The sequence below is a fragment of the Ascaphus truei genome, unplaced genomic scaffold, assembly GCF_040206685.1.
Source record: "Ascaphus truei isolate aAscTru1 unplaced genomic scaffold, aAscTru1.hap1 HAP1_SCAFFOLD_821, whole genome shotgun sequence".
NCBI lineage: Eukaryota > Metazoa > Chordata > Amphibia > Anura > Ascaphidae > Ascaphus > Ascaphus truei.
In genome coordinates this window covers 152501-165000 of record NW_027457158.1, presented here as the reverse complement: position 1 = coordinate 165000, position 12500 = coordinate 152501, and the positions used below count along the sequence as shown (strand labels likewise).

Genomic DNA, 12500 nt, shown 5'->3' with positions numbered 1-12500 from the left:
TTATACTGTATGCACATCCCCCTCCCCACATTTACATTAACGGCACTCACAGCAACACAGGCAGGGAGGTTTAACAGAGACATTAGGGGGAAGGGGTTTACACAGATTACAGGCAAGGAGGTGGGGTTATAACCCCCTCCCCACATTTACATAAACTGCACGCACAGCAACACAGGCAGGGAGATTTAACAGAGACATTAGGGGGAGGGGGTTTACACAGATTACAGGCAAGGCATTGAGATTTAAGACACATTAGGGGAAGGGGGTTTACACAGATTACAGGCAAGGCAGGGAGATTTAAGACACATTAGGGGGAGGGGTTTACACAGATTACAGGCAAGGCAGGGAGATTTAACAGAGACATGAGGGGGCCTTACACAGATTACATTGTTGTTTATGTACAGTATTTTAAATACGCAGGGGGTGTATGTTGTTAATTGCAATGTTTATTGGGGGCAAATGTCCCCAATAAACATGCTATTCTGCCTTAACCCTTCATTGCCTTAGCGGCTATCAGCTATGGTAATGAAGCAGCATTTCTGTATTTTAATAATATTGTGCAGGAAGCAGGGGGTCTGGATTTGTGGCTCAGTGACCCCCTGCTCACTGTACAATATTATTAAAATACAGAAATGCTGCTTCGTTAGTGTAGCACATAGCCGCAAAGGTAAGGAATGATTGTTTATTGATATTTGTGTTTTATTTATACTGTAGATGTGCAGAGGGTCTCCGGAGCTGAAGCGCGTTGGTTTCAGGTCCGGGGCTCCCCGAGATACAGGCCCCTTTAGCGGGTCCCGGTATCCCTCTGCTTGGTTTACATGTCGCGGTCACGTGATCGGGACATTTAAATGCAGAGGGATACCGGCACCTCATAAAGGGGCCTGTATCTCGGGGAGCAGGGGGTCCCCGGACCTGAAACCTACGCGGTTCTGCTCCGGAGACCCCCTGCACATGTACACTATGAATAAAAATGTATTTTACATCATTTTTAATGTGCCGATGTTTATTTATATTCAGTTATTTATTTATTTATTGCGGGGCTGCTGTGCGTGAATTTTATTTATTGTGGGTAGCGGGGGTGGGTGAAGGGGGTATTAGCCCCAACGGTGGTTGTTTTGGGCTTGCGGGGGGGTCGCGGGAGGGGTTAACCCCTTCATGACCGTAGCGGTATTAACTGCTACGGTCGTGAACGGGTTAAGTGCACCCGCAACCCCCCCGCAGGTCCTAAACTCACACCAAGGGCCAAATACCCCCTTCACCCACCCCCGCTACCCACAATAAAGTGGGCACGGTAGGTTAACCCCTTCATTGCCTTACCGCAAAGGTAAGGAATGATTGTTTATTGATGTGTGTGTTTTATTCATACTGTAGATGTGCAGAGGGTCTCCGGAGCTGAAGCACGTTGGTTTCAGGTCCGGGGCCCCCCTGCTCCCCGAGATACAGGACCCTTTAGGGGGTCCCGGTATCCCTCTGCTTGATTTACATGTAGCTGTCACGTGATTGGGACATTTAAATGCAGAGGGATACCGGCACCTCATAAAGGGGCCTGTATCTCGGGGAGCAGGGGGTCCCCGGACCTGAAACCAACGCGCTTCTGCTCCGGAGACCCCCTGCACATGTACACTTTGAATAAAAATTTATTCTACATCATTTTTAATGTGCCGATGTTTGCGCAGAGAGAGCAGCGCATCTCTCTCTGCTGCAAACACATCTCGCCAGGGGACGGCTTCAAAGACAACAGCTCGCAAGCGCCCCCATGAGTTTTTACACGGCATTGCAGTATTGCAGACAGCGGGAATAAAATGCTTAAATCACAGCCGCGAAAATAACGCAACTCACCCAGGGCGAAAACGATACAAAACCGCACATAACCGGGATAATCAGAAATTCGCGGAGCTAGCCGAGTTAGAATAAATTGTGTCGCCTCTGTGCATACACACACAGACATATACATACACACACAGACATATACATACACACGCAGACATATACATACACACACAGACATATACATACATACACACACACATATTTCACATATTTACTTCTGCTGAAATACTACTCTAAACCACAAGATCCAGATCCCGACCAAGTTTCCAATTCTATAAGCGATCCAGGTGACAACAGACAGTAGGTGATTTGGTAGCATTAGTAGAGGAACAACGTATAGTCACTACCACCAAAACAGACATTATGTTAAGAACTAAGCCCAAATCAACATTTTGTCCACCGATACAGAGTTGTTCACAGGTAGACATTTTTGCAACTGTAGTGACAGATGAGATTCAAAGGCTGTCTACTACACATGGAAACAGAAATGTGAATAAAAACGAATGGTCTGCTATCAAAGAACTCCAACAAATTACCTCCGTTGAAATAAAATCTTCAGATAAAGGAGGCAATGTTGTGCTATGGCCTAAAACCATGTATGAACGAGAAGCATTTAAACAGCTTCATGACCCTCTCTGTTACACAGAACTTGTGTGACCCCACTTTCCTTTATAGGTCAAAATTGGACCGTATTTTACGTTCAGCTTTAAATAATGGTATTATTACTAAACGTAATTATGAAGGCCTAATCCCTAAAGGCTCAGTGGTGCCAACTTTTTATTTATTGCCGAAGATCCATAAGAACGCCTCTCGCCGACCAGGTAGACCCATTGTTTCAGGTATAGGGGGGTTGTGTGAGCCTGCCTGTCAATTCCTTGACTCATTCCTGTGCCTCTCTGTTATTAATTTTCCATCCTATCTGAGGGACACGATGGAGGTGCTGTCCAGGGTCGACTGCATCACGGTCGATGAGCACACCATCCTCGTGACCTGTGATGTAGCATCCCTGTACACTAGCATTCCCCATCGTGACGGTCTCGGAACATCAAAATTTTATTTACTTATGCAGGATATTTCAGTTGATTTGGTTGATTTTATTATGGAATTATTACAATTCATTTTGACTCATAATTATTTTGTGTTTAAAAATAAATATTTTTACAGACGAGGCACAGCAATGGGGGCGGCCTGTGCACTTTCCTATGCTAACCTGTTCCTGGGCTGGTGGAAGAGAGAGGTTGTTTTTTCGGACGATAATCAGCACTTTAGCAGTTTGGGTTTGTTGTGGTTGAGATACATCGATGACATCCTTGTAATCTGGAAAGGTACCAGTGCTTCATTTGCAGATTTCATCGATGTACTCAACCACTGTGAAGCGCTGAGTACACTTTTGGCGTTATATAAATAAAGACATACAATACAATACAACCACAACGAACACAACATCAGACTCACCTTTGTTTGTAGCTCCACATGTGTTGATTTTTTGGACCTCAAGATTAGTGTGGATGAGGTTGGAATGATCCAAACAGACATTTTTCGTAAACATACGACTACAAACTCTGTCCTCCATGCTACCAGCTCGCATCCAGGACATCAAGTTAGGGGAATCCCACGAAGTGAATTCTTAAGGCTTAAACGGAATTGTTCGTCTAAAGATACCTTTGATACTAGAGCCAAAGAGCTCAAAGATCACTTCTACAAACGAGGTTACAGCAAGACAACGGTCAAAAAGGGTTATCAAAATTGTTTTAACATTAGCCGTGAGAGTTTATGACAACCTAAACCACAGTATCTAGGCCAAAAGAAAATTAGATTTGTTGCCACATTTAATCAGCAGTGGTCTGACCTGCGGGGTATTCTACAAAAGCACTGGAACATCTTGACGACTGACAATGATCTTAAAGATTCACTGGGAGAACATGTTAGTCTCACTAGCCGCAGGTCACCCAACCTACGAGACAAACTAGTGCACAGCCACTATACCCCTCAGGTCAATACCACTTTTTTATCTAAGTCAATTAAACCAGGCTTTATTAAATGTGGTAATTGCTCAGCCTGCAGATACATGCGACAAACATCTAGTTTCACTAATACATCTATGTCCCGGACATATAAGGTGTTGATGTTCCTGAACGGTAAAAGTAAGGGAGTGACCAACCAGCTCTCCTGCCCTTGTCGTCTTGTCTATTTAGGCATGACCACAAGGGAGGTTCGGTTTCGTGTACTAGAACACACACGTAACATCAAAAATGCCAGACGTGACTTAGATGCTTTTAAAAAAATCTCATCGGTAGCACGTCATTTTTTTACATAACCATCAGTCCGACTGTTCGCTCCTCACCGCATTCACGTTCAACCGGGTCTCTCAGGGTGTCCGTGGTGGGGACATAGAGAAGGCCCTGTTGAAGCGCGAGTGTAGGTGAATTGCGCAGCTGGGCACTATGATGCCGCAAGGTCTGAATGATTTTTTGGGCTTCGCAATGTTTCTCTGATTTTGCAATTTAATGTCCTTTCAAATGTTCTCTCATGTCATAATATATGGTTCATCTTTTGTTCTCTCTTTTTCTCCTCTCCCTGGTTTGCTCTTTTATGTCCCCTGCCAGTCTACACTGACTGAAATTTTGGCCTCAGAGATGACATCTCCAGTATGGCCGTATCACAGTACACTGTGATACATCTGCTTCAAGCTAAAGATTAAAGAATACCCTATGCTTTCAGATGATAGATGGGATGTTATGCGGTTCCTATTAAGACTCTGATGCAGCAAGCCATCACCCAAGATATAGAAGAACTATTGATTATTCACAGACATTGTTGTGGGAGCTTTTTATTACATCTCTGATCCCCTACAAACACGGAATTATATTTTGAATCATTAAGCATGGATCTTTACACTACCATACACTCTAAGAATGACAGATTTGGTTGCAGATCTAATGAAAATTAGCTCCACCCTTTGGCAAATTTCATCAGCGCTACTACTGCTGCTATATTGAAGAAAGGACCTCAGTGCACTACTGAGATTTCATATGTGCCAGTCATAGGTCCCAAGAAAGACTACGTAAACGAGGCTCCTTCCTGGCTCCTGGAGATACTATCGGCGCCGCGGTGGTTGCCGTGGTGACGGCACGCTTTGATGCCCTTCACGTGATGACATCAGCACTACTCAGTGGCTCCCTTACGGTATGACATCACCAGCACTGCCCTGCAGTTTCAGGCCAATCAGTATGATAATCTGAGAGCTGGCGAATCCGTGACGTGATGACGTCAGCGACAACACCATCAGTGATTACTTCTAGCTACAACTGCTCTGTTTTAAGATTTTTGGCACGAATTCTGCTCCTCTGCCTCCTCTATATATACTGGCCCATTCCTCCTAAACTCCACTTCCAGAAGAAGACCGTTCAGTCGAAACGCGTTGGAGTGGGAGTGTTTTGGAGAGGGACCCCTGACTTTTCACCTTAAGGAACATACATGTGTTACTGGCTTTGCTCAATCAGCTTTTGGTGATGTATTAATTCCACCCTAAGTGATTACATGCCGCTTATGCTTCTGGACTTTTTTTATTGGCACTTTTTTATTTTCATCATAGTAACCACTGGATGAGGCTTATGATATCCTCTCCATGATTCCCTAGTATTCAGTCCCTGCAGCACTGAAATACTGTGTGTTTAATGTGGTTGCCTGTGCCAAGTTGGCTGGCATTTTCCTTTGTACCAATATTGCTGGTTGGGAGATCTATTTCGGTTGTTATCTGCTTATTCCATCTATAGCAGTATTATTGCACCCTATGCCACGTATTTAGTCCATTACGCCAGTACACCCTTGCAACCATTGAGTTGTCTTTATATCATATCCAGTTCCCAGTTTGGCAAAGTCTAACCTGGCCTTTCTATTCTTAAGGCTTATGAATGGTTTACACCTTGTGGTGAACCCTCTGTATTTGCTCTCGTCAAGTCTTCTCTTTATGGTAGACTTGGATAATGGATAATGGTATGCTTGGATAATGATACTCTTGTGGAGAGTGTTCTTCACTTGGCTGGATGTGGTGAAGGGGTTTTTCTTTACCATGGAAAGGATCCTATAATCATCCACCACTGTTGCCTTCCGTGGACGTCCAGGCCTTTTTGTGTTGCAGAGCTCACCAGTGCGTTCTTTTTCCCCCTCAAAATATACCAAACTGTTGATTTGGCCTCTCCTAATGTTTTTGCTATCACTCTGATGGATTTTCTTTTTTTTGCAGCCTAAGGATGCCCTGTTTCACTTGCATTGAGAGCTCCTTTGACCGCATGTTGTGGGTTCACAGGTACAGCTTCCAAATGCGAATGCCACACCTGGAATCAACTCCAGACCTTTTACCTGCTTAATTGATGATGAAATAACGAAGGAACAGCCCACACCTGTCCATGAAACAGCTTTTGAGTCAATTGTTCAATTACTTTTGGTCCCTTGAAAAAGAGAGGGGCTACATATTAAAGAGATGTAATTTCTAAACCCTTCCTCCAATTTGGATGTGAATACCCTCAAATTAAAGCTGATACACTGCACTTTAAGCCCATATTCATTATTGAACTGTAACTTTAATTTATTTTGGTAAACAGCCGAAATAACAAAACTTGTATCTGTGTCCAATTATTTCCGGACCTAACTGTGTGTGTGTTTGTGTGGTTTCCATTGACCAAACAATGATCCTACTAGAATTATAAATCTACCCTCTCTATCCTTTTTGATTACATTAAGAACAGATGGTGTTCTGCGGTTGAAAAAAATTGCCACCCCTCTCTTTCTGACCGAGGCTGAGGAGTGATAAAATTGCTGAAATTGTTTATCGCAATACTTTGGAAATGCTGAGTTTTACGTATCCCACTCATTCTTTTAAATTTGCAGAACGCCAACCTTCTTTTGTTTAGGCTGTTAAAAGGTTTTAACGTTTAATGATATTATTTTTAAAGACGCGACTGGAGATATATCTGCTGGGGAAACTACTTCTGAGATATTTAGAGAGGGCTTAGCGGGGACAACCCAGGCCAGATGGAAGAGAATGTACCTGAGAGATCCCTGTGTAGAGCGTCTGTTAAAGGGAGCTGGTGCAAGGGAGGACCACAGAGGGGAGACTAACAATAACAAACCAAAAAGAAAAGAGAGCAATGTGGGGCGTAATTACCCATTGCTCTGGTGCCCTTGGGGACTAAAAAGGGGTGTAACTTGGGGAAGAGGGGGTACCAAGTGACTTGTGTGGGGGAGCAAAGTTACACTCCCCTTGTGTAGGGGCAAACTAACTTTAAGCCATGGAACTGCCGTCCCACGAACTTCCAAGGCCCCACAAACCATAATTATAGGTAGTATTAACCGCACACATAACAGAATTCTGAAAACAATACAACTTTTCAGTAGTCCATAGAGCAAATCGGAGTCTCTCTGAAACCTGAAACTTATAACTTTTACCCACCATAGATAAACAACACAAGACATCACTTCCGGGGTGATGGAAGGGAGAAAGTGGAGGGGGACCCCAACCCCTCTCCAGTCCAGAACGCCACAACAGGCTCACTCCACCTCCCATCTCGTCAAGCCACATTCCTCCCTCCACAGAGATTCTTTAAAGAGTGTGAGGCCCTGTTCTTGGGGTGCTTTATTCACGGTGGGATGGAAGGAGGTACCTTAAGACAGTTGAGAGGCGGCCATAAATTCCTCAAAGGGAGGGATGGTAAGCCCTGTCATATACAAGTTTGGCGTAATCCTTCTGTGATTATTCTGGACTCGGGGCAGGTCTATTTGTGCTCAAATGAGGGGAACTGCCCAGGAAGCAGTCCGTGTAGCAATTGAAAGTAGGTTCGCTCCAGAGCGCGAACGGAGGATTAGTGCCCCAGATCCGGCTATGGTCTGAATATAGGAGGAAAGCTTAGCTAGGGAGTGAGTGATTCGGCTGTCCGTGTCTATGTGGCTTGACCAGCTAAGCATGTTTAGTGGCCGTGTTTCTGGTCACCAGGCCAAGCCAGGATAAACTCACTGAGTGCTGTTGTTTTTGTGCGACGTCTCTCCCAGTTCAAGGCCTTGTCGCCGGAAGAAAGCTAGGGTTTCGTCCAGGTCTCCCATAGCGATGGTATTGCATTCTTTGACCACCACTAACCTGAACGGGAAGGCCCAGGGGTATTTTACTCCCGCCCTCAGCCTGGTCGAGATCGGCATGAAGCTCCTGCGCCTAGCCAGTGTCGATGGTGATAGATTCTGGAAGACCATTAGAGAGATATTTTCAAAAGGCAGATTGGAAGGACCCCTCGTCGCGTGTGTGAAGACCTCCTTGGTTTTGAAGTAGTGGAATCAGAGGATGACATCTCTGAGGTTTTGAGACTGGTGGGCGCGGTCATAGAGCCCTGTGACGGTAGTCTAGTTGTAAGGCCTCCTCAGTTTGGTCAGGTAGGACTTGGTTTACCCATTTGGAAAAAACTCTTCTGGATCCGTGATTGACTCGGGGATGCCTCTGATTCTGATATTGTTTCTCCTTTCCTGGTTCTCGGAATCCTCCTGTTTCTCCAAGATCTCACAGACCTGTTTTTGGAGTACTTCCAGTTTTTCCTTTCTTTTGGGCTTTAATGGACTCATCCAGTTTATGGTCCACTGCATCGGTTCTCTGGCCTAGGGCAGCGATAGCCTGTTTAAATTCCAGGAGGGCACTCTGACGTTCTGTTTGTAACAGAACCTTTCAATTGCCATAGAGGTTCCTCAGGTCCTGCTTCCTAGCCATGAAATGAAGTTCCTGTTTGAGGATGAACCATATGTTGTTTTTTTGTGCCCCTGTCTTCTACGACTCTCTTGGAGTAATAATCTTGGGTTTGAAAGCTCATACTAAATGCAGTATATTTGTCCAATAAAACAGATCATTCCAATTCTGTTTTCTCTTTTTTACAGACACATTCTGACATCCAACAAATATAGATCAAGGAATCTCTGGTCAGCACCTCCCAGAGCAGCACTGCCCACTGCCAGCCCCTCCAGAGCAGCACTGCCCACTGCCAGCATGGATCCACGCTTGTTAAGTAAGTAAAGGAGATATTTTGGTGTCTGAAATCTGAAAGGATGGAATATGTGATTATTTTGCAGTTATGCGAGTCAAACACCCAAACAAATCTTGTTTTCTTATATTATCTTCAGCAGGTAAGAAAATAATATATCTTCAACTATTTTTTTGCCAGAAGGGCTAGTAATACATTTCTTTACAAGAGGAATTATATTATACCAATATCAGAGGAGGTGAAATCACAAGAAGCGCCCCCACTCCCAGCTTTACATGATGGATTTTCCTTTTCTTATTGCCAGGTTTCCCAGTGGTTGTACTGGAGAGATTACAGATTAAGTCAGGGAAAAAAGAGGCGAACGCTGAGGAACATCTGACCCCAATAAAGAGTGAAACTGTGCCATTTCCTGTCTCTGGTGAGTACCTTTTCCCCTTTGTCTGCACAGAGGGATGTTATCTTGTTACAAGGAGCATGGTCACATTTAGTGAATATTCATGGTTAATTGCCTCTCATAGGAAGTCCCCAGGCCTGCTGGGTGTTCTGGGACAAGCCACATGCAGCAGAGTTAGAAATGCAATATGGCTCTCAGACACGTATAAAGGTTGGAAATGCAGAGTTATGGGTATCTGACCATCAATAGATGCGATAAAACGCATTACGTAAAAACAAATTTAAGGGACCCTTCCCCTGTCTGACCAGTGTATTCTGCCTGTGCTCATGTATGGATGTGAAACTGAAACCCTAAATGTGAATATAATTTGAGAAGCTTCAGACAACGCAAAGAAATATGGTGAGATGTATGCTGGGTATTACCCAAAGAGCACTATGGGTAGGGAAGGATAAGGGGGTGGAGGGGTTAGGGAAGGAAGACCCCCGCTGCAGCCTGATAAGTGAGTGTATTCACTGTGGGGCAATAGGGCTAATAGGCATAAGTGATACAAAAAGAAATCCCCTTTGAATGCACTCGCAGTGTAGTGTGATAAGTAGTATTCTTAAAGCCCTTTAATGGTAATATTACAAATGATTATGAGATTGGTCACATACAATAAGATAAGGAGTGGCAGTGTAGATGCTGTACTAACATGCACACTGCGGTGCTGTCAGTGCCTTACAGACTAGCGCGATCGAATATCAACCAGCAATGATAAGGGTTAATGCTGAGCCCATTGTCATAGCAACAACTAACCTATAATATCCTGACCTTCGAGAAAGCGTAGCCACGAGAAACGTACGTCAGGTGGTAAGGGCGTCATGATGCGGAAGGGCTGATTTTGTAGCATACCGGACAGAAGAGATATATTAGTAGCTCTCTTCACTTTAACGAGGCTATAACTTGATGCAGGCTTTGAACCGCGCCTCCAGGCTTAGGCTGCGCTTATAGTGCCGGCACCACGACGTCGCTACAAAACAAATGCATTGAATCTGTAGCATGCAGTTATAGTAGGGGCGACGGAGCGACCCGATTCCCTGTAGTCAGTAGAATTAGATTTTTACAGCGACTGTCTCACCATGTGACAGGCTGTAACCAATCAGTGGGCTTCTGATGCAGTGTGTGTGTGTGTGTGTGTGTGTGTATATGGGAGAATGTGTGTGTGTGTGTGTGTGTGTGTTTGTGTGTGTGTATATATGGGAGAATGTGTGTGTGTGTGTGTGTGTGTGTGTGTGTGTGTGTGTGTGTGTGTGTGTGTGTGTGTGTGTGTGTGTGTGTGTGTGTGTGTGTGTGTGGTGAAACACTATATTAACAACTTTTAAATAGTAAATTCTCCCGTCATTTAAAGTAAAGTAAATTCAGCATACAAACAGAAATTACACCTCCTCTCCATCTCTGACTTCCCCCTTGCTCTTGTCTCCGCCCCTCTGCCTTCCCCCTTGCTCTTGTCCACGCCCCTCTGCCTTCCCCCTTGCTCTTGTCTCTGCCCCTCTGCTTTCCCCCTTGCTCTTGTCTACGCCCCTCTGCCTTCCCCCTTGCTCTTGTCCCCGCACCTCTGCCTTCCCCCTTGCTCTTGTCTCCGCCCCTCTGCCTTCCCCCTTGCTCTTGTCCCCACCCCTCTGCCTTCCCCCTTGCTCTTGTCTCCGCCCCTCTGCCTTCCCCCTTGCTCTTGTCTCTGCCCCTCTTCCTTCCCCCTTGCTCTTGTCTCCGCCCCTCTGCCTTCCCCCTTGCTCTTGTCCCCGCCCCTCTGCCTTCCCCCTTGCTCTTGTCTCCGCCCCTCTTCCTTCCCCCTTGCTCTTGTCTCTGCCCCTCTGCTTTCCCCTTTGCTCTTGTCCTTCCGCCCCTCTGCCTTCCCCCTTGCTCTTGTCCCCGCCCCTCTGCCTTCCCCCTTGCCCTTGTCTCCGCCCCTCTTCTTTCCCCCTTGCTCTTGTCTCTGCCCCTCTGCCTTCCCCCTTGCTCTTGTCTCTGACCCTCTGCCTTCCCCCTTGCTCTTGTCCCCGCCCCTCTTCCTTGCCCCTTGCTCTTGTCTCCGCCCCTCTTCCTTCCCCCTTGCTCTTGTCTCCGCCCCTCTGCCTTCCCCCTTGCTCTTGTCTCTGACCCTCTGCTTTCCCCCTTGCTCTTGTCTCTGCCCCTCTTCCTTGCCCCTTGCTCTTGTCTCCGCCCCTCTGCCTTCCCCCTTGCTCTTGTCTCTGACCCTCTGCTTTCCCCCTTGCTCTTGTCTCCGCCCCTCTGCTTTCCCCCTTGCTCTTGTCTCTGACCCTCTGCTTTCTCCCTTACTCTTGTCTCCGCCCCTTCTGCCTTCACCCTTACTCTTGTCTCCGCCTTCCCCCTTGCTCTTGTCTCCGCCTCTCTGCCTTCCCCCTTGCTCTTGTCTCCGCCCCTCTGCCTTCCCCCTTGCTCTTATCTCCGCCCCTCTGCCTTCCCCCTTGCTCTTGTCTCCGCCCCTCTGCCTTCCCCCTTGCTCTTGTCCCCGCCCCTCTGCCTTCCCCTTGCTCTTGTCTCCGCCCCTCTGCCTTCCCCCTTGCTCTTGTCCCCGCCCCTCTGCCTTCCCCTTGCTCTTGTCCGCCCCTCTGCCTTCCCCCTTGCTCTTGTCTCCGCCCCTCTGCCTTCCCCCTTGCTCTTGTCCCCCGCCCCTCTGCCTTCCCCCTTGCTCTTGTCCCCACCCCTCTGCCTTCCCTCTTGCTCTTGTCTCCGCCCCTCTGCCTTCCCCCTTGCTCTTGTCTCCGCCCCTCTGCCTTCCCCTTTGCTCTTGTCTCTGCCCCTCTGCCTTCCCCCTTGCTCTTGTCTCCGCCCCTCTGCCTTCCCCCTTGCTCTTGTCTCCGCCCCTCTGCCTTCCCCCTTTCTCTTGTCTCCGCCCCTCTGCCTTCCCCCTTGCTCTTGTCTCTGCCCCTCTGCCTTCCCCCTTGCTCTTGTCTCTGCCTTCCCCCTTGCTCTTGTCTCCGCCCCTCTGCCTTCCCCCTTGCTCTTGTCCCCCGCCCCTCTGCCTTCCCCCTTGCTCTTGTCCCCACCCCTCTGCCTTCCCTCTTGCTCTTGTCTCCGCCCCTCTGCCTTCCCCCTTGCTCTTGTCTCCGCCCCTCTGCCTTCCCCTTTGCTCTTGTCTCTGCCCCTCTGCCTTCCCCCTTGCTCTTGTCTCTGCCTTCCCCCTTGCTCTTGTCCCTGCCCCTCTGCCTTCCCCCTTGCTCTTGTCTCCGCCCCTCTGCCTTCCCCCTTTCTCTTGTCTC

The 12500-nt window shown here is 47.2% G+C and overlaps 1 protein-coding gene across 1 annotated transcript in view; it reads left to right on the top strand.

The window, feature by feature from the left end:
- The first annotated feature begins 4367 nt into the window (after positions 1-4367).
- LOC142486339 (uncharacterized) overlaps positions 4368-12500 on the top strand; it is a 78708-nt gene continuing 70575 nt past the window's right edge. Inside the window, exons 1-3 of the mRNA XM_075584967.1 lie at positions 4368-5016; positions 8743-8870; positions 9151-9264. Coding sequence (XP_075441082.1) covers positions 8852-8870; positions 9151-9264 — 133 coding nt within the window. The 5' untranslated portion in view covers positions 4368-5016; positions 8743-8851. The remainder of the gene's footprint in view (positions 5017-8742; positions 8871-9150; positions 9265-12500) is intronic.